This window comes from Myotis lucifugus, unplaced genomic scaffold (assembly GCF_000147115.1).
Source record: "Myotis lucifugus unplaced genomic scaffold, Myoluc2.0 scaffold_145, whole genome shotgun sequence".
In the NCBI taxonomy this organism is placed as follows: Eukaryota; Metazoa; Chordata; class Mammalia; order Chiroptera; family Vespertilionidae; genus Myotis; species Myotis lucifugus.
The window spans coordinates 3,202,075-3,227,910 of record NW_005871193.1 but is presented as its reverse complement, the minus strand read 5'-3'; the positions used below and the strand labels follow the sequence as shown (position 1 = coordinate 3,227,910).

The following is a 25,836-nucleotide window of genomic DNA, read 5'->3' as shown; positions in this document are numbered from 1 at the left end:
GGGGGGGGGGGGGGGGGCAGAGACGCGCTTGAAAAGGGGAAGTTGTATGTGTTCCCCCGTTCTCTGATCTGATGGGAATGCACTAGACTGTGAAACTTCCTCCTCCCCCCTCCTCCCTCCTCCCTCTCTCCCCTCCCTCCCCCCTCCCTCTCCTTCTGCCTCCTCCCACCACTCACTGTTCCAGGTTCTGAGACTGGCAAACAGAGGCCCTGAGAGCAGAATGAGGCTGGCCCAGCAATGTAGGCACAGCCACCAGCCCCGCCAGCGTCAGGGGAAGCAGGAGAGGAAGGTGCTCGGGGTTGGCTTTGGACTCTGGACCTACCCCCCGTCTGCCCAGCCTCCCTCCCTCCCGCTAGGGAAGTGGAACCATGTCACAGGGTGTGCCCCGTCCATGTGCTCAGCCAGGTGTGTGCCCAGGTACTGGGTAGAACCGCCACTCGGAGGTTAGTGGATCTGACCGGGCTTCCAGGAGGTGCTCCGGGAGGTGCGTGGCCTGGGGAGCAGCTCTGCTCTCCCGCCAAGAGCTGCCCGGGCCGGGCACGCGGAGGGAGGGCCGCTCCCAGCAGCAGGCCTGAGGGGCTGTGAGTGGGGCGCCCACGGACGCCGCGTCTGCTGCTTCCTCTGCCTGGGGAGGTGGGAGGCTGGGCCTGGCCTCTCTCCCTGGACCTCCAGAGTTAGGTCTCACCCGCGGTGTCCCCTCTGAGCCCACCTGGACTGAGTCAAGGACAGAAGTTGGTGGTTTTCCTCTGGATCCACATTGGCCTGGACCTGGGCACGGGGTGGTGGGCATTGTGTTTGTGTAACAGGCCGTGGGCACGCTCCCTTTTCCTCCCGTGGGAAGCTCCGGCTCAGGGCTGTGCCATCCTGCGAAGCCCTGGGCTGAGCCGTTCCCACTCCATCCCGCCTCCTTCCCTTGGCTCCCCACCGCCTCCTGCTGCCTCCCACGCCCACTGTACCCAGGGGCAGGGGAGCCGTGGGGCCTCCTCCCTTCCCGCCCGCCCGCCCGAGGGTCCCCTGCCCTGAACAGAGTGGGTTTCCAGCCCCAGGTTCTTGCTGGCAGAGTCAGGAAGGGACAGAGAGCACCACCTGGAGCACAGGCTTCCATACCCCGGGCTCCGGGGAGGCCAGAATGCTGATGCTGGGCCCCCACAAGTGAGGAGGCTGTGACTTCTTGCCCTGAGGCCTCCGTGGGCATTGAGGGGCTCTGTGGGTCTGGGGCATGTTATTCCTGCTTGGGGATCTGGGGCCGGGGAAGTGTGGTGGTCCCTGGCTGCTGAGCCCCCTTTTGGGGGACAGACTGCCCCAAACAGAGAGCCATCTCCATGGTCCCCTCCACGCCAGGCCTCCGTACCCCGGCCCTTCCTTTCACTACCCTTTCCTCTGATTCATTAACCACAGCGAGTTGGCACAGGCCTCACCCTGACAGCTCAAGACAAAGTGTCCAGGACACCGGGCCTGGGCGAGAGCAGGGAGTGACAGGAAGCGGGGCCGGGCCTCTGGGTCCGTACAGACAATGGACTGGGGCTGTCTGGAGGGCAGAATGTTCCGCTTTTTCAGAAGGGCCTTCCCCGGGCCCCTCTCTCAGCCCGATGACCCGGCCTGGCCGCCGGGAGCCCTGACACCAGCATTCCCAGTGGCAGGAAGAAGCCCGATCTGGGCTCTGCTTCCGGCACCCCTCCCCCGCCCGGGCTGGAACTTGCGTCAGTCAGTCACGTAAGTGGCTGTGACTCAGCACCCAGCCCTGCGGGGAGGGAGAGCTGCTGCCTCCACGGAGCCTCAGCCTCGGCGCTCTGGCTGTGAGCACGGCCTGGCTGCGCAGAGCACATCAGCTGCGCTGGCTCCTGGGGGGGCGTATGTGGGTCCCCCGGGCTTGGTGACGGATTTCATCCACCAGAGTGCCTCTCCTGCCCACTCCCCTCCTGGGCTACCTCTCGGGCACCTGGCTGGGCCTGCGATCGGTGGGTCGTTAGGGCTTTGAAAGACACAGCGTCCTTTAGAGAATGGAGCGGGAGCTCTCTCTGCCGTCCCTGGACGGTTCTGTAACCGACGGCCAGGAACTGAAGTTAACCCTCGATGTTTTCCTGGGGCTGGCACAGTTGCATTTGCTGCTGGCCGTGTCTGACTTGCATGCCTTCAGACACCACGTGGCCTCCCCGGGCACGCGGCTCGGGCTGCGCGCTGCGGCCGCTTCTCTGTCTTGTTTCCTACAGGGTCCGGCGCCCGGGACGTGCGGTGACCAGTCTGCACCGGCCTCCGCCGAGGAACACTCCGAGGCCGTGCCAGGGAGGCTCTCAGAGTCGCGAGCAGGAAGTAAAGGCCTGGGTTCTGATTCACTGTGTGGTGACCAACCTCCCAGCTCGGGTCCCTTCCCAGGCCGGGGAGGGTCCCGGGCATTGGGGGGTGGCAGGTGGGGGGATGGGGGGTGGGGGGTAGACAAACCTGCAAACAGAATGTGGGCACAGACATGCACTGGGGCTGCGCTTGGCTCCCAGAGCCCCGTTTCTGTACGGAGGCACCTCCCAGGGTGACCAACCCCCTCCTCTGGGTGGGCACTTCCCCTCCCAGGCTGCCCACCCAGCCCTTCTCCACTTGCCCCAGTGTGTTTGGGGCCCTTAGGCCAATGGGAGGATCCTGCCCCCTGCAGGCGATGGCAGAGCTCTCCTGGGCTACACAGACGTAGGTGCCAGGGAGAGCAGGCCCCGCAGCCCTCAGCAGCCCTCCCCAGATCCCACCAGGAGCAGACCAGCAGCTGGTTGCAGGTGCGTCTGTGCTCAGGCTCAGCAGCTGAGAGAGAAGCCCGGTTCTGAGAGAGAAGCCTGGTTCTGAGAGAGAAGCCCGGTTCTGAGAGAGAAGCCTGGTTCTGAGAGAGAAGCCTGGTTCTGAGAGAGAAGCCTGGTTCTGAGAGAGAAGCCTGGTTCTGAGAGAGAAGCCCGGTTCTGAGAGAGAAGCCTGGTTCTGAGAGAGAAGCCCGGTTCTGAGAGAGAAGCCTGGTTCTGAGAGAGAAGCCCGGTTCTGAGAGAGAAGCCTGGTTCTGAGAGAGAAGCCCGGTTCTGAGAGAGAAGCCTGGTTCTGAGAGAGAAGCCTGGTTCTGGCGGGAAAGCTGGCACCTCCGCAGACGGTTTCATCCCATAGGATGGGAAGGGCGGACGGTTTGGTGCTGAGATGACCTCCTCTCCCCTCTTCTTCTTGAAGAGATTCCCCGTGATGCTTCGCTAATGATTTTGTATCCCTTCTTCCAGAGGACTCGGAGTGTTTTAGAACCGGGAGGCTGGGAGCCCACACCCTGGCTGGTGCCCCCTAGTTCCCTGTGACAGCGACAGGGCCCTGGGCTGGGCAGCCGGCCTCTGAACTCCTGGCTGGCGTTCCCTGGGCAGCAGGAGAGGCATGAATTAATCACCCAGATGATCAAATGACAAGTGTGCTCTAAGGAACAGAACTAGACGCTGAGCTGGTGACTTAGGCGGAAGCTGGGCTGAGGAGGTGAGGGTGGGGAGCAGGGAGTTTTCCTGAGGGGAGGTCTGAAGGGGGACCCCTGCACTGCTGGGGTGGGGGTGTTGACAGGTAATAGCAGTGGGAGAGTGGATGGAGAATGTTCCAGAAAGAGGGGGCGGCATATGCAGAGGCAGGGTGCTGCCTGGATCCCTGCAAGGTGTCTGTGTGACGGCATCTCAGGGAAGGTGGTAAGGATACTGGCCATTGGAAGTTGCTAAGGAAGTAGAGTTTGGCTGGAGAAAAGCTGAGAATGACCAGTGTCGATCTCTTCGTTGTACACGATTCAGACCCCATGGTAATGGCTGCCATTTAGCACTCGCTCCTGACCTTACCACCCAGCAGGAACCTGGATAACAGGCCCCGCTGTTGGCTGGAGTGTCCTCACTCGGCATAGCCCGCCCAGCTGAGGCCTGGCAGAGCCCCCGGCTGCAGAGCCTGGTGCTGGGCTTCCCAGCGTATGGGGAGCTCCTCTCCCATAGGCCGGCTGTGAGCCACTGCAAAGCGCCAGAGGTGGGGGAGCATAGGACCCGCTGCCCAACCACGGCCCCTGGCAGGACCAGGCGGGCCCCTTCCCAACGACTATTGTGAGGATTAGAGTGCAACTCCGTGTTCAGACGCTACCGCCGCCTCTTCCCCAGAGCAGGACGTACCATTACCTCCAGGAACCATAGAAAACAGAAGCCTGTAGCCAGAGGCCTAAAGGGTGGTAAGGAACCTGAAAGATACGGATGCTACTGCCTCCTCTTCCTCACGGTCAGGGCCTCAGAGGAAACAGAGACGTGTTTTCTGAGCTTCAAACAGCCAGAGGAGACGGGGCCCGCTAGGAGATGGGAGACCTAACTTAAACACAGTTTGAAAATCTTATTTTCAGGCAGGTGTCCAAAGCAACACGAAACAAGACTCGGTGCTTGCGTTAGAGGGTCATCTACTTGCTACAGTTTTGGACGCCGGTTTCCTTGGGTCGCACCAGAGGTTAAGTAAGGCGGTGGGATGGTGACACGGACGTGTGGCACGGTGGGGCCCGCGTCCTTCCTGGATAGGCACAGGGAGGGGGTGCCCTGGCCCGGGTGGCGGTCACCTTTGTGTAGTGCTAGAGCCCCCCGGCATAGCAAGTGAGATCATGTCAGAAAACATCCTGCCTACTGTGTGGATCTGACGTAGGGCGATCCCGACGTAGAAATGCATGGTAATAGCAGCCACGGCTGCTTTAGCTCAGCACGTGTCTGCTGATTCGGAGGGACGAGTGGGGTTAGACAGATTAGGGCAGAGTTGATGGATTTGTGCCGCTGCGTCGGCGTGAAGCGTCAGCCGTGACTTTCACGCGCCCCGAGCTTCCTTGTGGACCCTCCTGTCCGCCTTCCCGATGGATCTGGTGCCGCCACGCCTGGAACCGCAAGAAGACGTCCTCCCCGGGCCAGAGGCCGGGCCCTCCGATCGCACCTCCCTCTTTTCTCCAGCGAGACCCTCTTCTTCTGGAAGCTGGTTTCACATGGTGGCTTAGATTTTTCCATCTTTGTATCTAGCACCATTTGAAATCAGTGTTTTAGGAGTAAGAATTGCAGCACAGCCGAGGGCCGGCGACAGGAGCTGGGGCTCTGGGGACGGGCTCCTCCTCGGGCCGCCTGAGCCGCGTCAAGACAGAAGCAACGGGAAAAAGCAAAGCGCCCCCTGGAGTATGTTGGGTTGGGGGTGACAGTGTGTGTGTCGGGGGTTTGAGCAGGGGCCAGGTCGGGATACCGCTGACAGGTAGCCACAGTCACCTGTTGGCAGGGCCTGTGAGCGCGGTGAGGGGCACTGCTGGGCGGGTACTTGCTTGTCGAGGGAGCGGGGAGGGCTGTGCACCTGGAGGACAGATTCGTCGGTCAGCGCTGTCCGTCCGCTCCCGGGCCCTGGGACATTCCGCTGCGTTGGCAGCGCGGCAGACGCAGACCTGCCACCTGCACGACAGAGGGCAGGACCCCCGGACGCCACTGGAGCCATCTCTTACACAGGCTGACCGATTTCTCCTGGTGTTCAGAGTCTGTTTTTGTCTAGCACCATTTGAAATCGGTTATGATGTAGGGGGAAAAGCAGCAGCCTCGGAGCCTCGTGCCAAGTCTGCTCAGCCACGGCCTGTGCTTGCCTGGAAGATGGATGGGCAGGGGGCGGGGGCGGGGGGCGGGGGAGGGAGGGCACGCTGTTTCCTGCTAACTTCTGTACCTGCATTTGTGATACCGTACTGCGGAGGTAGGAGATGATGTCATGGACTTTTAAGAACAGATCGCTAAGTTCTCTGAGGCCCTCGGTTGCCTCTTGCTGGAATGTAGTCCTGCTGTAAGTTCTACAGATTGGTTGCTTGTTGACTGACCTTTCTATTAAGAAATAAACTGTCCATGCCTCTGAACGTAATAAATATTTTACTGTCGTCGATGTATCATGTCCGTGTTTTTCATTGTTATTTCCCACTCAGAGTTCTGCGATGATGAGAAGGGGGGTGGGCCTGAAAAGTTAATTTCCTATGCAGATCTTACCTGCCTTATGAAGCATGCTAGTGGGTTGCAGCAGACACACAGTAAAAACGAAGCCCAGCCCTGGCCGGTTTGGCTCAGTGGATAGAGTGTCAACCCGTGGACTGAAGGGTTGCAGGTTCAATTTCAGTCAAGGGCACATGCCAGGGTTGCGGGCTCGATCCCCAGTAGGGGGCTCGCAGGAGGCAGCTGATCAAGGATGCTCTCTCATCATTGATGATTCTATCTCACGTTCCCTTTCCCTTCCTCTCTAAGGTCAATAAAAAAAATAAATTTTTTTTTTAAAAAGCCCATTAAGGCAAAATGGAATTCTGGGAGCCAGGAAACAAGATGAGAGGATGACAGATGTGGGTCACCTGGGGCTAGGGAAGCTACACCTGATGGGGAAACCCACCTGGGCCCCGGCCCCGCCCTGATCCCGGCAGGCAGCGCTTCTGCACGTGGCCGGAGCCGCCCGCTGAGCTCCGCTGCAGTGTGAGCCAAGCGGGAGAGCTCCGCTTGGAGAGCTCAGTTTCTCGCAAGGACAGGGCGCCGAGCTCCGGAGAGGGGCTCAGACGTTAGCCAGAGCTGACAGTACAGGGGCCGAGGCCTGCGGGGTCTTCAGGGTGCAGGGCCGTGGGCCCTTGCTGGAGCTTTTTGCACGGAACGTGCCCGGCCAACTGTGAAGGGCCTGCGGTGGTTTCACTTCGACCCCGTGGTTCTCGGTGAGTGGTGGCAGCTCAGCCACGCGGGCAGCTTCTCCTCCCAGCTGGCCCTGCCGGCCCGTGAGGGGGTGAAGCGCCTGCTGGGAAAACTCCCCTGTGGATGCGATTCCCGCGGGAGGGCAGCTCCAGGCCAGTGCACGCTGCTGATGGAAGATTCCATGTTCTGGTCCCCAGGATGTGGTGGTGGGAATAGGTAAGACCCTCAGTTGTTTTATTCACTTCTCTGGGAGGTAGTTGCTAAGCGCGTTGGGTCAGTTGTAACAAATTGAACAATTTTTGCTCCATGCACTGTGTCCCAAGCTCCAACCTAGGTACTGGGGGAAAAAAAATCCAAAAAACAACAAAAAAGACATGGATTCTGCCGACAGGTTGCTCTGATTCCGGTCCCCGGATGACTAAGTACTAGAAGTTAAAATGAGCAGGATGCTGCTTGGGGGCACATCTCGGATCTGATTTTCAAGGCCACGCACTTGAAAACGCGCCGTTGGCTGGGAGTCCCGCTTAGCTAAGCTGTGCCACCTGGTTGGCTGTAGGTGTGTAAGTGGGAAGGCGTGTTGGATGGAAGGCTCACTCGGCCCGTGCTGGCTGTACTGGCAATGGTTCCCACCTGGGGAAATAAAGGCTGAGGCGTTCTTCATAAGCCCGAGACAGCAGAGCTGAACACAATTTAGGTGAAATAACGTGTTAAGTCTCGAACCTGGTAATTCTTCACATGAGGCGTGGGCCCAGACCTCACTGAGAAGCCGGCATATAGTTCAGCAGGGCAAGCGGGGTGGCGGGAGACTAGTGTGTCCATATATCGGGGAGCTTAAGAGTTTTCCTTGAACACAAGGAAAGCTGTATTTTGGGTTTATTCTCATGAGACAGCTCCTCCCTACCTTCTGATCAGATTCACCCAAGGAGCCTTTAGAGCAGTGGTTCTCAACCTTCCTAATGCCGAGACCCTTTAATACAGTTCCTCATGTTGTGGTGACCCTCAACCATAAAATTATTTTCGTTGCTACTTCACAACTGTAATTTTGCTACTGTTATGAATCGTCATGTAAATATCTGATATGCAGGGTGTATTTTCATTGTTACAAATTGAACATAATTAAAGCATAGTGATTAATCACAAAAGCAATATGTAATTATATATGTGTTTTCCGATGGTCTTAGGTGACCCCTGTGAAAGGGTCGTTCGACCCCCAAAGGGGTGGCGACCCACAGGTTGAGAACCACTGCTTTAGAGTGATGCTTAGCCGCCACCCTTACAGGTTCTGCCTTCACTCTTCCAGCAGTGGGACCTGGGCTTGCTTGTTGCTGTTTGTTTCAAACTCATCCCAGATGATGCTAATGCGTAGCCAGGGTTGACAACCACCTGTCTGTGGCTTGGCTTCTACAAGGCTTTGCTCCTCACAGCGTGTTCTGAGGACCCCTAGCATTGGGGGCTCATTTCCTGTGGCTGCGGTAACAAATCACAGCAGATTGGGAGTCTCAGTGTCTTCCAGCCTCTAGAAAAAATACTACAGACTGCGTAACTGGTAAATAACAGAAATGCGTTCCTCACAGTTCTGGTGGCTGGGAAGCCCAAGATGGAGGCCCTGGCAGTGTCGGCATCTAGTGAGAGCCAGCTTTGTGGTTCACGGACAGGGCCTTCTAGCTGTAAGTTCACATGGCAGAGGGCTGAGGGACTTTCTTGGGATTCTTTTATAGGGACACGAATCCCATTCATGAAGCCTGAGCCCCCATGACCTAGTAACTTCCCAGTGGCCCCACCTCCTAATGCCATCCCCTTGGAGGTTACGATTTAACACAGGAATGTTGGAGGAACACAAACATGCACACAGTGTCTCAAGACAACACACATTTATTCTTTTTGTTCTGGAAGTCATAAGTCTGAAATCAATTTCACTGGGTGGAAAGCAAGGTATTGGTGGGGACTGGGAGAGATTCAGTTCCCTTGCCTTTTCCAGCTTCTGGAGCTGCATTCTTTGTTTTTTGGCTCCTGCCGCCATCCAGCAGCATTTTGCTTGAGTGGTCACATCAACTTGTGCTGTCGTCACATCTCCCCCTGCCTTCCTCTTAGAGATTACATTTAGGGCCCCACCTGGATAAGTCAAGGGTAACCTCCCCCATTCCAAGTCTCATCTGAGAAAACCCTTTGCCGTGCAGGTAACATCACAGGTCCCAGGAATAGCATGGTCTCAACCCGATATCTGTGAGGCCATCATTCGAACTACCACAAACAGCAGACCTGTTGAATCAGAATCTGCATTTTATCAAGATCACCTTGTGATTCACCTACACACTAAAATGTGAGAAGTGGGGTTCTGTAGGACCTTAACCAAAGAGTCTCTCATAATGGAGTCCCATGTCAATGGCAACTTGAAGGAGTGTTTTCCTAGGAGCCTTTTCATTGGCGGTAGGTGGTCAGAGACCAATCCTTTTCTCAAACACCATAAACAAGTGCTCATCTAAATGGCAGTGGTCTCCGAAGGAAGCAACAAGCCCAAAGTCCCAGGAGACCAGAGCTGTTGCTTGTTTCTGGTATTTGGCACAAGGCTTGCCACTGCAACATACAATAATTCAATTTTTAAAAAAGCTCCAGAAAAGTAACATAACCACAAGTGGCTCCTCTGCAAACGTGGGTGTTACTACCCCGCTGCACGTTTTCTTGGGCAAGCCGGGAATCGGGGTGGGTAACTTTCTCAGTGTGATCTATGCTATGGTAATTCGTTCCCTTTCTGCTGGTATGTAAACGAGGGGGAAGGGAAAATGGTTTACTGACCCCAAACCCCAATGTGGTACTTCCCCTATATTAAGCAATAAAGGACAGACTATAGACATTAAAAACTGCTAATTTCACAGAAGGAAACCAGAAAAGAGCTAGTTAATACTAGACCCAAAAGGAAATAATAAAGGGCTTCTGGTAATTAGTGACTGAAACATCTGAATAAAAAGTGTGCAGGGCACCCAGCTGGTGTGGCTCAGTGGTTGAGTGTAGACCCATTCACCAGGAGATCACGGTTCCATTCTTGGTCAGGGCACATGCCTGGGTTGCGGTTTGATTCCCAGTGGATATATGTATGTTCAGGAGGCAGCTTATCAATGTTTCTCCCTCTGAAATCAATAAAAACATTTAAAAAACAAAAGAATTTGAAGGGCTAAGGAAGAGATTGTCCAATACTCCAACTGTCCACATGGGGGCAGCAGTGCTACGATTTACAAAAATAGCGTGTGTGTGTGTGTGTGTGTGTGTGTGTGTGTGTGTGTGTAACTTTTCATGGACAAGACTGGAAATGAAAGTAGTGTAGGTTAGGGGAAAAAAAATGAGTATCCTCAATTTTGCATGATTTCAGTAAGTCAGTACACTAGGTTAAATCCTGTTCAAATACGCAAATTCTTAAAATATGTAAAGTTCATTCTGAGTTACCATATTAGCTGTCAGGCATTGGGCATTACTAAATTTTAGTATATCAGTTCCTTAAACCTAACATCTCCTTTAACAATGAAAATTCAAATTCCTCCTCTCCCACTTTTTAGCATTTTCGTAGAAGACTTTTATTGTTAGTCACCTTGAATGTTCTCCTGTATATTTTATACCAATAGACAAGTATAAAAAATAACCTCAAGATAAAGCCAAATAAAATTTAAACCCTAGCCAGTTTGGCTCAGTGAGTAGAGCATCGGCCTGCAGATTGAAGGGTCCCGGGTTTGATTCTGGTCAAGGGCACATGCCTGGGTTGCGGTCTCAATCCCCAGTGAGGGGCGTGCAGGAGGCAGCCAATCAATGATTCTCTCATCATTGATGTTTCTATCTCTCTCTCCCTCTCCCTTCCTCTCTGAAATCAATAAAAATATATAAATTTTTTTTTAACAAAATGCTTTGTTTATAGGCAAGTTAATTTTCCTCCAGTGTTGGTATTAGAAAGATTGCTTCTTGTATTTTTTTTAAAATATATTTTATTGATTTTTTACAGAGAGAAAGGGAGAAGGATAGAGAGTTAGAAACATTGATGAGAAACATTGATCAGCTGCCTCCTGCACACCTCCTACTGGGGATGTGCCCGCAACCAAGGTACATGCCCTTGACCAGAATCGAACCTGGGACCTTTTCAGTCCACAGGCTGACACTCTATCCACTGAGCCAAACCAGCTAGGGCGCTTCTTGTATTTTTAAACCACAGATAACCTTGTTTGGTTAGCCCGGCAACAAGACCTTGATTCAAGTCTAAGGCATTTCTGATTTCTTTCATAGGTTGATTTAATAAAACTCAAATTTCTCAAATATAAACCTTTCCCTCCTGTCTTTATAAGTTTCCATGTAGAAACGGACTGTGGATGAGTCAGCAATGCAGAGGTTTTCAACCTTAGCTGCATATTAGAAACACTTGAGGAGCTTTAAAAACATCCCTCTGCCCAGGGCACAGAGCAGATCCATTATGTTGGGAATTCTGGGTGGAAGCTCTGCCGGTGATTGCAGCCATGGCTGAGTCCCACGGAGCCTGATCTCAGAGCTCCAGCAACCTGATTTAATGCCAAGAGTAAGTTTTTTTGTTTTTACCTAAGTAAAAAAAAAAAAAAAAAATCCTAATAATTACACAAATCAAATCTTATAATTTCACTAGAGGCCCGGTGCATGAAACTCGTGCACGGGGGATGGGGGGGTCCCTCAGCACGACCTGCAACCTCTCCAATCTGGGAGCCCTCAGGGGATGTCCTACTGACAGCCTACTCAGAGCAGACACCAGGGCCCACTCCCTCTGGTTCTCTGCGGACCTGCCTGCCTGTCTGCTCTCTGGCTCATAGCCGCGGCCAGGGGCAAGCAGGGCCCTGTTGCCTGCTCTCTGCGGGGGGCTGCTTACCCCTCACCGCGGCGAGGGCTAAAAGGACTACTCTGGTGGGGCTGAGGGGACTGGGTGCCACCATCTTGTGGCTATGGGTGCCGCCTTCTTGGTGATGGAGGGAAGGTCAATTTGCATATTCCATCTTTATTAGATAGTATTGTTGGACTTGGGATTGTAAGTACTTAGCCATACCCACACATTAAACTGATGTGGAAGGTATGTGTCCTAGCAGTGTCTACAGATACTCAGATGTGGTTGCCTCAAGCTGGGTAATAGGACACCTGGGCAGAAATCAGGCAAAGCTTCACCCAATTGGTATGATGTGCTGGCCCTGGAAGATGCCCAGAATCTGAAAGGACCACAGGCCTCTCAGGCATCAGTGAAGCAGGAATACAGCACAGGGCAGATGGTACAGCTTGACTAACATATTACTTAGAGAAATGCAGCAGAAAGAGGAGCCCTGGAGAGAAAATTTGGGATTTAATTGTAGAACGTCCTCAAGCATCACGCTGAGGAACTTGGACTTCTGCTGTAGGTGTCACTGAACACCTGTGAGCAGGAGAGGCAGGTGATGGGCCAGATGGGCTGGGAGTGGAGAAGCCCGGATGTATGTCAGGCTCTGAGATGTGAGGAGCAGGAGTCATGACTGTGAGAGTGGAAAGATTAGAGAGGGTGGGACCCCATTAGAAACATACTCTGATTTGAAATCAAGCACACTGGAAATGAGCACATTGACACAAGCAAATTTAACCCACCCTACATTTTATTTTATCAGATTTTAAGAACACATTTTTCAAAAAGCAATAAAGACCTCCATTCGTGGGGCTTCCCACTTCAATGCAAATACATTCTTCTCGTTTTAAGAAACATTTAATTCAAATATACTTCCTCCTCTGTCATTTAAACAAATTTTTCTACAGAAAAGTGGTTTCCCCATATATTTCAGTAACAGAATTTCACAACATAATAGTTATATGCATATATCTCATATAAAATTAAAAAAAGAGTAAACTTGAAGCACTATTATCAAAGTTAATTTTGGGAAGAATAACAATCTTTGGTTCAAAAATGCCCCTCCCCAGAGATTACAAAGGGAAGGAACACTTTATAAAGTAAAATAGTATTTACTCTGGTCCACTCTGATTTTCCAAACATATCCCTCTCAGGGCAACATTTCTTCAGACCAATTTGAGTCACTAAAAATAAAAATGTAAATAAAAACTCTTTAAGAATATATGAGAGTGGCAGTTCCTCCTCTTTGCCCTTGGCTCATTTGAAAGAGACCCTGCCAGGTGTGAGGACTCGGAGAGGGAGGGATCTGGTCCACCTGAGCATAAAGTGATACCTGAGCTACATGGTTTTTCTCCTCTGCATAGGACCAACAGCCAATGCACAAAGTTTAGGTTTTTGTTTTTCTGAAATATGTGGCTTAATGTTTACTCTGCCTTTTAGCAGGTGAGGTGAGACCCACACAAAGACTAATTCTGATGCAACTTGGGATATCTGATGGATTTACTCCCTACAAACTACTGTCAGGTGACTTACTGAAGTGAGAGAGCTTTTTATTCAAGTCTGGAGAGAAAACCCCCTAGGCCAGAATTCAGAGCGCATTCTATGTTCTCTCTTAAAGAGGGGAATTCTCCCCAAGAAAACCACAAGGCCACAGCTGGCATTCCTGTTAGGAGTGTTAGCGCCCTCTAACTTTTTATAGAAGTAAGCAACTGAGCCTAAATTGTTATTCTCAGGCTGGTTTGTTGATGTTAGAAAAGGTGAAGAACAAATGCCACACATTAACTTCATGGCTTCTCTAAATCACCAAGAAGTTAAAATATATTTTGCAAAATAGAAATTTATCCCATCCCCTGTAAAATTACTTCCCCATAATATTCTTAGTTAAGGAGGTCAAACTTACTCAAATTCCCAGTTTTCAGTGATAATTGTTTTTAATTTTTAAGGGCTGAAGCAGTATACACATATTTGTACAGACTTTTTACAATAAAGAATCTACAATACACATAAGAGAGTTGTTAAAAGAATCTTGAAAGTTGGTATTAACTTTGGAAATGAACATTGCAAAATCACACTTTATAGATGAAATGTCTCATTTTAAACTATACTTCTCTAAATATTCAGAGTTTATAAAAAACATCATTTCCCTACCATAATCCAAGGGCACTGTGTTGAATTGCTCTATAAATGCAAATGTTTTTTTAAGGGATAACAGGCTAGCTGTTCATTCCCAAGTTCACACCCATTTCAGAGGGGTCAAAGGATAGTGACTACATTCAAGTGGCACTGAGACATGTTAGCATTATGCCTTCACAGTGAAATAAACCAGAGAACGCCTTTGTAGATCTTTTCCCCCTTCTAGTTCATTGAGATGTAATTGATATGTAACATTAACTAAGTTTAAGGTGTACAGCGTAAGGATTTGATAAGTTTATTATGAAATGATGAGCAAATTTTAGTTACCATCTATCAACTCACATAATTACAAAAAAATCTTTTCCCTTATGATCAGAATGTTTAAGATCTATTCTTTAAGGAACTTGCCAATATGCAATAAAGTATTACTAGTTATAGTCACCATGCTGTACGTTACATTCCAATACGTGCTTAGCTTATAACTAAATTTGAATCTTTTGACCACTACCTTCATCCAGTTCTCTCACCCCACCCACAAATCTGATTGCTTCTTTGATGAGTTTTTTTAAAATAGACTCTACATATAAAGGAGATCATACAGTATGTGTCTCTTTATATATATGACTTATTTCACTTAGCAAAATGTCCTGAAGGCCAATACGTTTTCCTTTTTAATGACTGAGTAGTATTTCACTGTACGTGCAGACATCTCCCTTATCCACTGATTGGCTGACGGCACTTCAGGTTGCTTCCATGTCTTTGTTACTGTAAATAGGGCTGCAACAAACAGGGAGGGGCAGAAGATTCTCTCTTCCACATAGTGATTTCCCTTCACTCAGATATATTCCCGTAAGGTCATAGGGTGGCTCCGGTTTTAATTTTGAGGGCCTTCCATACTGTTTTGCATAGTAGCCATCGAATTTAATGTGGGTCTTTCCTGACATTTTAAAAAAGATGAAGTGGTAGAGCGTTCTGGAAAGTCCGTCACAGCGTCTACTGTGCTGGAGTGCTTGATTTATTCTGGTACGTGCTGTAGGCAGCAGTGCCTTCTGTTTTCCTAAAGGCAAGATAAAGAGGTAGCATCAGAGACAAACTCAATTTAAATTTAAGTACAGAAGTTACATTCAGAAGCCTACTTAGAAAATGGACAATTCAACTGTAGAACCCCTTCTTCTATCTCTATATTGTATTATTTACTCCATGCAAACAAGAATTAGAGCAGTTGCATATAAAGTACTTGGTAAATATCTCACAAATTATATTTAGGGCCAATGGGAAAGACTGGGGAGAAACGTGTTCTCCTAATATAGCAGTTTTAGATCTACCTCTGAGATGAGACTTTTAAAGAGGTGACGATTCCAACAGCATTCCTGTTCAATGATGCCTTTCTCCCATACTGTCAAGGAAACCACAGGTTCCCGTAAGAGATGCTCCTACCTACCTGACGTGGCCATCACACTATTATTGTAGCAACAGACATCTGCCTAAAACCTGCTATTCTAGCCCAGCACTGTCCAAAAAATGTGAGTCATAGGGGTAATTTTAAATTTTCTAGAAGCCACATTAAAAAAGTAAAAGAAACTGGAAAATTTTAATATATATTTACTTGACCCAATAACAGTGAAAATATTAACATTTGCTATGATTTTACATTTTGTGTGCTAACGCTGAAATCTGGTGTGTATTTCACACTTCCAGCACATCTTGCATTGGACTAGCTACTTTTGAAGTCCTCAATAGGATTAACTACTAAATTGGAATATTAACAATCACTAAGTATTAAATTGGAAAATGCAGCCGTAGTCCCTGCCTCGGTGAATGCACCATCGCAGACAGACTAAAGCTCAAATGGTCCAGCCAGTGATTCACAGTCTGCTCCTCACAGCAGGCACTTCAGGGACGCCTCCCAGTGCAAGGGCTCCAGGTTGGTTTGCATATTAGAATATTTCTCTTGGTGGGAGGCCAGCTCTGTGAACCACCACTGTCACAGGACTGCCCTTGGGACAGAGCCAGGTCCTGAGGACTGTGGTGGGGAGGGAGGCAAAGGGTAGGCCTGTCACTGAGTTCTCCAACACCACTTCCTTTTTCTGTGTTTCACAGTCAATTCATTTGATTTTCTGAAACTTCTTTAAAAAGAATTTGAAATATAATTGCAATATGTGATAAAGATAAAAAGAATTCACAAATGTCTAAAAACACTTGATAAAATAACAGTGAAGCTACTTGATGATAAAAATCTGAAACCCAATTACTAGTTATTTTGTATTAACCTTGCCTTTCATTCAATTAATTTCAACTGTTTACAGACACCGTGAAGCTCACGGCAGTCTGAAAACGACAGTCCTGGTTGGCTTCAGCCTCAAGAGAATCCTAAGAGACCAGGAAGACAGGAGGGCTGGGATGTCACTTGCCTTTGCCCGGGGATCAAAGACACCACTTTGCTTTTACTAAGTTGCCCTCCCCACTGGGCTTTGTAGAATCTGCTCTAAGCTCCTGTGACCTAGGCAGGGCCTCCCATTACAGGTGTTGGATACAGATCTCCCCCTCTCCCTGCTATGTAGAGACACATTCCTCCACAAACGGGGGCACTTGCAGTTCATGTCATTCAGAGAGAAGGTGGAGGGGGTCATAGGGCTTAACACAATGCAATTCAAAATGTTTCAAAATCTGATTTTTTTAATTGTCTTCTCTTTCATATACTAAAACTTCTGGTCAAGGGAGAGACAAATGCCTTCAGGGAGTCAATATTTGTAAGTTAAAATTGAACACATTTGCAAAATTAAGTAAAGCGTCTTTTGATTTCTGTAAAAGGAAACTTTCCCTCCCTGCACTTAACATGAACAAATTTATGATTATTTCCCATTGGGCTAAAAAAGTCCTCATTTATGGATGTACAGCTGCTAGATAAAAAGACAAGGGAACGTCACTCTAATGAGCCCACCTCAAACCAAACCCTGCCAGTCCATACTACTTTACATTAAAACTGGAATGGTATTAAGTCGGTAATTTAGCAACGGAGACTGGAGGCTAAGTGTCCTTGTTAATGTTTACTGTCATCATATCTTAGCTGAGGTTACTGACATCTACATAATCACTCAACATTTTTCAAAAGAAAGGACATCTGAAAAGAAACACACAGGAAGCAGATACCTTATGATGATAAAAGCAAACCTTTCTCTCATCTCATCTTCTCATAGAGAAATAAATTTTACTTCTTTGTGGCTCTCACCAGTTAGGTAGGTGCTGAACAGAGGAAGGGAAAAGGGCTGAATAAAATAGTGATAACAAATCATAAGGAAGAGTGGCATAATAACAGGGATAAAATCAATGACAGGGCCGAACAGAAGGAAAGCTGACAATTAGCTCCAGACATCATGACATTTCTGATTCTTAGGAACTGGAAAGAGGAGCGTGGTGCCAGAAGCTACTTTAACTTAGAATCTTACAGATCCTGAAGTGAACAAACTCTTTCACAGTATAGCAAGGTGGGGAGGAGAAACGGCCTGGGCTCTAGCACCTTAGGCTCTGAGGGAGCACACGGCATAATATTAAATGCATGTAGTACTGTCTTAGAAATCTGCTTTATGACAAGCTGCACATCTGCAGATGCATCCTGACTTCTGCACTGAGGGAAGAATCTCTGTAAACTCGTTATAAGGCCTCTCCCATTTCCCTGGGGTGGGTCTAAATCTCATAAATGTGCTCTCTCCACTAACTACAAAATCTTTGTTTCTTCTTAATCTTCTGTTTAAAATATTTGAAGAGTTTGTTGAATGCTCCAGAATTTGAGACCCAACTAGAAAAATGTTCACATTCATTTGATCCTTCTGTTGTGTCCCAGGTCACTATTCTGCCAACCACCTGCCCTGGCCACTATATACAGTTAATCCCCCAAACCTTGTGACATTCATTTAAGCAGGCGGCTTAAAAATCACAAAGTTACTGCATCAGGCATGATTAACCTAATATTAAAAACAGGTTTATGTTATAACAAGTCATTAAATATCTTTAATGTAAAAAAACAAAACGATTTAGTCACATTATTAAAATACATAAATTATGCAGAGAATTCTAATGAACATGGCAAACTCGTACTTATCCTGGAATGATGTAACTAGAATAAAGCAAACCATGCATCAGTGAGGAAAGTATTCACTACAAATAAGGGAAAATGTTAATGTAAACAAAAGGCAGCTGGCAGCGCACAGTCAAGACACGTAAAACGTGACGGCAGCGGCAGCAAAGGACAGGCCAAGGGCTGTGCACGCCCAGACTGGAAAGTGCGGGGAATCAGCTCAGAACGGAAACTGGACGGACGAGGAAGGAACGTGGAGATGGGGCCCATTTCTGACCAATTTGGGATCCTATTGTTAGTATTCTTAACTGAGAGCTAAGAAATAGAAAAACGTACCAGAGTACTTAAATTTTGTGGCCATTTTCATCACAATAAAAAAAACCACATTTTAAAAAATATATTTTTGATTTCACAGAGAGGAAGGGAGAGGGAAAGAAACATCAATGATGAGAGAGAATCATTGATTGGTTGTCTCCTGCATGTCCCCTAGTGGGGATTGAGCCGGCAACTGGGGCATGTGCCCTGACTGGGCATGCAACCATGACCTCCTGCTTCCAACTACTGAGCCAAACTGGCTGGGCTTCACCATAATTTAAATGATACTTAATAATCTTAAAAGGACTACTTATTCTATTTTGTACTTTGGTTTTTGTTTTGTTTGTCCTCTTTAGCCAATGGATGAGGGACAGTTTTCTTTTGATAGTAGTTTCCTCGTATGTAATAATTTTTGGTGACATTATCCCAAACAGACTCCCAATCATGTGCTTTTTAGAAAATGATACAAGGGCCTCTAATCATTAGAGTCTAATGTATTCTCCTGCCCTCACATACCCTCTACCAAATGTTGCCTTGTACATTCTAGCAGTAATGTCTCCAAAGAAGTCTAAGGTGTAATCAATTCTTACATGTATATGGACATTTTGTTTGTTTTGCTATACTATGTCTCATTCTTTACAATTTCGTGTTTCATTTCATTTCTTCATTTCAATGCACCTATCATCCCAAATCCCTCTCCTTTTGGCAACCCTCAGCTTATTCCCTGTATCTATGGGTTTGTGTCTGTTTTGTTTTCTTTATTCATTTGTTTTGTATTTTTCAGATTCCACATATAAATGAAATCACATGGTATTTTGTCTTTGACATATTTCACTTAGCATAATACCCTGTAGACTCAACACATTGTTGCAAATGACAAAATCATTCTGTTTTTCGTTATTGCGAAGTAACATTCCACTGTATATATTAACCATATCTTCTTTACACATTCACCTATCAATGGACACCTAGGTTGCTTCCATATCTTAGCCACTATAAATAATACTGCAATGAACATAAGGCTGTATATATCTTTAAAAATTAGTAATTTTGTTTTCTCTGGACAAACATCCAGAAGTGGAATTGCTGGGTCATATAGTAAGTCTATTTTGAATTTTCTGAGGAATGTCCATACTGTTTTCCATAGTGGTTGTGCCAGTCTACAATCCCACCAACATTGCCGGCGTCCACATCCTTGCCAGCACGGACTTGATAGCCACTGTAACAGGTGTGAGGTGTATCTCCTTGTGATTCTAACCTGCATTTCCCGGATGACTAGTGATGTTGAGCATCGTTTCATATGCCTGTTGGCCATCTGTACGTTCTCCTTGGGGAAATGTCTGCTCAAGTCCCCTGCTCATTTTTAAATTGGGTTGTTTGGATGTTAAGCTGTATGAGTTCCCTATGTATTTGGATATTAACCTCTTATTGAATATTGGAAAATATTTTCTCCCATTCAGTAGGCTGGCTATTTTCTTGACGATTTCCTTACTCTGCAAAAACTTTTTACTTAAATGTAGTCCCATTTGTTTATTTTTGCTATTGTTTCCCTTTCCTGAGACATATCCAAACAGATATTTGCTAAGGCTGATGTCAAAGAGTTTACTACTTATGTTTCCTTCTAGGAATTTCAGGGAATCAGATCTTATATTTAAGTCTTTAATCCATTTTGAGCTTATTTTTGTATCTGGTATAAGAAATTGGTCCAATTTTACTTTTTTTGCATGCAACTCTCAATTTTTCCAACACCTCCTTTTTAAAAAAAAAAAAAAAATTTATTGATTTTTTACAGAGAGGAAGGGAGAGGGATAGAGAGTTAGAAACATCAATGAGAGAGAAACATCGATCAGCTGCCTCCTGCACACCCCCAACTGAGGATGTGCCTGCAACCAAGGTACGTGCCCTTGACCGGAATCGAACCCAGGACCCTTTAGTCCGACGCTCTATCCACTGAGCCAAACTGGTCAGGGCCCAACACCTCCTTTTGAAGAGACCTGTCTTTACACCCATTGTATTGGCTCCTTTATCATAAATTAACTGACCATTTAAGTGAGAATTTCTGGGCTATTTTATTCTATTGTTTAGGTGTATTTATTCTAGTACCACATTGTTTAATTATTATTGCTTTGTAGTCTAGTTTAAAATAAGGAAGTTTGATACCTCTCATTTAAGACCTTGAAAGCAAATGAAACTTTAAGAATTTTTTTTTTTTTAACAATTACTAAGCATATATCTTTCTATTTATTTGTATCCTCTTCAGTTTCTTTCAGGATACAGGTTTTTGACCTCTTTGATTCAACTTATTCCAAGGTATTTTATGCTGTTTGATCCTTCTGATTGTTCATTACTGTTGTTTAAGAATGCCATGAATCTCTGTATATTTAGTATCCTGCTACTTTACTCATTCTTTTCTATTAATTTTTGGTGGATGACAGAATCATTGATCAGCTGTCTCTTGCACACCCCCTACTAAGGATCAAGCCCACAACCCAGGCATGTACCATTAGCTGGAATCGAACCCAGAACTCTTCAGTCCACAAGCCAATGCTCTATCCACTGAGCAAAACTGGCTAGGGCACAGGTATTACTTCTTTAAATATTTAGAATCTACCTGTAAGCCCTCTGATCCTGCAGTTTTATTTTACCCCCCAACCCATTTCAATTTCATTGCTAGTAACTTATCTGTTTAGACTTTCTATATCTTCCTGGTTTTGTCTTGGAAGATTGTATGTGTGCTTTTAGAAATGCATCCATTTCTTCCAGACTGTGGCATTTTTTTGGCATACATTCACAATATTCTTTAATTATTCTGTGTATTTCTTTGGTGTCATTTGTAACTTCTTTTTCGTTTATGTATTTCATTGGGTTCTCTTTTTCGCTTGATGAATTTAGCTAAAGGTTTGTCGATTTTGTTTCGTTTTCAAAGAACCAGCTCTTACATTCTTTTCTTTTTTCCTATTTCGTTTATTTCTGCTCTGATTTTAAGGATTTCTTTCCTTTGCTTACTTTAGGTTTTGTTTGTTCTTTCTAGTCCCCACAGGTGTAAAGTTAGATTATTTGGGATTTTTCTTGTTTCATGATGTAGGCCTGTATAGCTATGAACTTCCCACCCACAACTGCTTTGCTGCATTCCATAAATTTTAGTTGTGTCTTCAATTTCATTTGACTCAAGACAGCGTTTCATTTCCTGTTTATTTTTCTCTTTAATCCATTGATTGTATAGAAGCTAGTATTTAGTCTCCACATATTTGTATTTTTCCAGTTTTCTTCCTGTGGGTGATTTCTAGTTTTATGCCACTGTGTTCGAAAGTTTGCTTGACATGATTTCAATCTTTTTGAATTTGGGGGGCATAAAATATGATCTATCTTGGAGAGTAGTATTCTATCTGCACTTGAAAAAATGTGTACTTTGCAGTTTTGGATGAAATGTTCTAACTCGATTGGGTTGATGTGAGACTTAAGGGCATTATTTTCTTATTAATTTTCTGTCTGGATGGTCTGTTCATTGATGTGAATGCAGGTGTTAAAATCCCTTACTATTATTGTATTGCTGTGAATTTCTCCCTCTGAAGACAGCATTTGCTTTATATATTTAGGCGCTCCTATATCGGGACTCTCTGCGCATCCTAGACCTGGATGTCTGTTTCCTTTCCCATGTTAGGAAAGTTTTGAGCTATTACTTGTTCAAATAAAGTTTCTGTACCATTCCCTTTTTTTTTCTTCTGAGATTCTTAGTGCACTTGATGTTGTCCTAGAGATCCCTTAAGCTAGCCTCATTTTAAAAAATCCTTTTCTTTTTGCTGTTCTTATTGGTTCATGTCCACTAGCCTGTCTTACAGGTCACTGATTCTTCTGTTTCAGCTAAACTGCTGTTGATCCCTGTGTTTATTGTTCGTCTCAGTGGTTGCATTCTTCAGCATACTTACTCTTTGCTGAAGTTCTCCCTAAGTTCCTCGACTCCACTCTCAAGTTGGATAAGCATCCTTATGACTGTCTCTTTAAATTTTTTATCAGGCAGAATACTTCTCTCCATTCATTAGGATTTTTTCTGAGACTTTTTGTCTCTTCATTTGAGATATTCTTTTATGTTTTCATTGTGTCATTTTCTATGTTCGTTAATATCAATTAGACCAAATAGCGCTCTCTCCGTCTTCACAAAGTGGCCTCTGTGTAGGATGTGTGTCGGGTGGTTGTTGGTGGGGTACTGGGACCCATGCAGATGCCTATAGTGCCTGAGGCATGGGGCTACGGAGATGGAGAGGCTCCAGGTGGGGAGGTCAGGTGTGTGCCCTAGTGATCCTGTTTCCCCGCTTTGGTTCAGATAATTCTGAAAATGAGATGCAGCAAACTTGCAGGTAGGCCCGAGCACCTAGTTAGAGCTCCGCCCACTCTTTCAAGGTGTAGAGGATATACAATGGTGCTCACTGGCAACTCCAACCTCAGAGATTTCCATACTGCTCTTGCAGCTCATCTTCTCTACCAGGTCTCTCCCCCTTTTGTTGTGTAAAAAGTGAGTAGTTGTGAGTACTGGGTAGTGTTGGCAGGCCAGGTGGAGCCAGGCAGGCGCATAGCACTCTAGACTGTCAGGATGGAAGAGCTCCGGTCAGGGACACCTTGTTCATACTGCTTACTCCTTTTATTCAGACCCAAAATGGGCTACAGGGAATGTGGTTGAGAACACACTGCAGCCATCTTGCTGGTGGGCCAAAGCACCCAGAGAGAGCTCCCACTCACCTTATCGAGGGGGAGGGCGATGTATACAATGGAGTTTACCTGCACCTCCTCTCACAGATTTCCTGCAGGTTCGGGAGAACCCCTGTGGTTTCCCATTTCTCTATTTGGTCTCCTCCTCTTGTTTGTTCTTCAGAAGCTGTTCAATGAGCCCTCAGTTGCCTATCAGGAGTTACTGCTCTCTATATAGGTGCAAATTTTGATGTGCTCATGGGAAGAGGGAGTTCAGTGTTCACCTATGCCACGGACATCCTGTACCTCTTTGTACTTTGGCATGAAGTCCGCAGAAGGGCTATTGCATTCCCAAATCATCATAAATACAAGTTTACATCAAATCCAATTTGTGCCTAGTTTAAACAGCAATTGGGATTATCTGTGCCTGGTGTCCTGCTTCCAGAGTTACCCCTACAAATGGGGAAGAAACTGCATGCATCTTATAGTTCTGAAAAGGAGTTTCTAAGGCAACCACAACCAATCTGCAGGAAGGGAGGAACACAGACTATGAACACTAAACAGTGCAAAGAATATAAATATTTAGTTTTTAAAAAAGCAAGGTAAAACTAAGTTTTATCCCAAATACTCTTAAGGAGTCTTTAAAAAATCTATCTTAAGCAAGAGAAAAATTTGCCTATAAACTTTACTGTATTTCCTCAAATTGAAAGTATACTGGCACATCACTAATAGTCTTCACCCTGGTTACTCGAACTGTAGTCCAGGCCCAGCATCATCATCACATAGGGCTCATCAGAAATGGAATCTCAGATCAGTTATGGTACTGAACACTGAATCCGGGGCTACAGTGCTCAGATACTTCTTCAGCTTTAAAAGAACCTTTAGTTGATAGCTAGAGTGTTTGATTCAAACTTGTTTAAGAATCTTTAAGTATTATGATGCAGTGACGTTTTAAACAAAGAAGAAAAGTGAGGGATACAATGCTATATTACTTTGCTTTCTTTAGAAATTATTTCTACATGAACCTTTTGGAATTGTAAAAGTACTTCCTACTCAGGCTGATGTGTATGGATAATTTAAAAAATACTACTAAGAGGGAAATAGCATGTGTTCTACAAATATAAGATTGAAGACTCAAATGAAGGCACTGTGAGTACTTAAACCTAATAATATAATGAAGTTTGAGCTCTTTATAAGTGTAGAACATACTTTTACTACATAGTCTAAACACAATGATTAATATAAGAAAAAACTATATCATAAAATCATGAATACCAAGATTCTTAAAATTACTGGTTTGAGCATCGTTCTGTACACCAAAAAATTGTGGGTTCGATTCCTGGTCAGGGCACATACGAGGGGCAATTGATAGGGATGTTCCTCTCTAAAAATCAATAAACATACCCTCGGGTGAGGATTAAAAAGAAGTATTGGTTTGATTTCAAAGCTATTTCCAAAGTAATTGGGAAGAATGAATAATTAAAAATCAAATTTCAAAGTACCTAATCTTGTCTGTGCTCCAGGATTTATTCTCTTTCATTAAATTATAAATTGTTTTATTCGAAATTATAAGATTAATGTTTACAAACCCTGTGACCTTAGGATTTATACATTATTATTTTCTAAGTTTCCCATCTTTTTTCATTTTTTATAAATAAAAAGACAAAGTTAATGAGGTGCCTTATAAATCTTACCCCTCTCAGCAAGTTTAACCCCCATCAGTTTTTCTGCAACCTAGTAAATTAAGAGAACATAAGAGGGAAATCAAATAGTGTTGCTTTTAATTCCCAACTAGTATAAATAATAACTCTAAATGAAAAAGAATTTGATGACATCTACATAGCTTCTTACAACTACTTAATAAAAACAAACGGAACGTTTTCATAAAAAAGTTCCAGTGAATATACCTGTCAAAATTTCCACAGTGAACAATTTTAAATTTAATTCTGGCCACCAGCCTAATTTGGAATGTAGGGTTTACCTACAGTAGGGAAGGTCCCATCATGGTCCATGATTTGTTGCAGAACTGAAACCCCAAATCACACAAATTTTTCTTACAGACATATAGCTGAAGCAACTCTACACAGATTTCTCTTGTTACGATAGTAAAAATTGCTGTAAATATTTTTAGTAAAGAAATGCAATTCTGAATGCACAGTCATGTAGGCACATTGAAAAAAAATGCATGCAATAGAGTGTAAACACAAGCTGCACAAAAGTACGTCAAGAGGGAGAGGCACCAATATGTTCAAGAAACGTGCTGTACGTTACCCTTTCCTCTTCTTCTTATGGTACATAAAGCAGCAAAGAACGATGAGTCCCAAGAAAACACCTACAATAAACCAGAGAACAAATGAAATGTAATTGAAAACTAATCACCAAGATTCAAAATCTAGCAGAAGAAATTTATGTTCAGTGGGCAGAAAATGCTATTTTATTTTATTTTTTTACTTTTTAAAATATATTTTATTGATTTTTTTTACAGAGAGGAAGGAAGAGGGATAGAGAGTTAGAAACATCGATGAGAGAGAAACATTGATCAACTGCCTCATGCACACCCCCTACTGGGGATGTGCCTGCAACCAAGGTACATGCCCCTGACCAGCATAGAACCCGGGACCCTTCAACCCGCAGGCCGACGCTCCATCCACTGAGCCAAACCGGCTACGGCAGAAAATGCTATTTTATTTAAGCACATTGCCCTGGCCATTCATTTGTTCCATCTGGACTCTTCACTGTCTAAGTGCAAGTCTCTGGTATCACTTAATCCACAGTAAGCCAGAGAAGAGTCCTTTCCCAATTTAAAAAGATACCCAAAGCATATTTGAGATGAAGACTCATACATATAAAATATAAATGAATATATAATCAGCAACACAAGGCAGTATCTATATTATAAAAAGCCAGTGACCGTAATGCTGTCATGACCAGACGACCAGTCACCAGGAGGTGCATTGATGGGTCTCACGGCACGGCAGGTCTTGGTCTCACGCTATTTCGCGTATTGGGCCTCTAGTCTCATATAAAAGGTGAGGTGTTTCTGACTGGTTTACTTAATTTCAAGCTATAAAAACTGTAGAAATTGA

At 45.7% G+C, this 25,836-nt stretch overlaps 1 protein-coding gene across 41 annotated transcripts in view; it reads right to left on the bottom strand.

The window, feature by feature from the left end:
- Positions 1 to 12,277: 12,277 nt before the first annotated feature.
- CD46 (CD46 molecule) overlaps positions 12,278 to 25,836 on the bottom strand; it is a 49,328-nt gene continuing 35,769 nt past the window's right edge. For 20 of the 41 annotated variants that reach the window (XR_002830740.1, XR_002830745.1, XM_023758925.1 and 17 more), the window contains 2 exons: positions 25,022 to 25,082; positions 12,278 to 14,734 (listed from right to left, as the gene is read on the bottom strand). Coding sequence is in view for 30 of the 41 variants with exons in the window: in XM_023758925.1 (XP_023614693.1) it covers positions 14,671 to 14,734; positions 25,022 to 25,082 (125 nt within the window). In the remaining 11 variants the exon portion in view is untranslated. Of the gene's footprint in view, positions 14,735 to 16,826; positions 18,068 to 24,444; positions 24,485 to 25,021; positions 25,083 to 25,836 lie in introns of those variants that run through there. The other 21 variants (XM_023758929.1, XM_023758935.1, XM_023758943.1 and 18 more) reach the window with 13 other exon arrangements.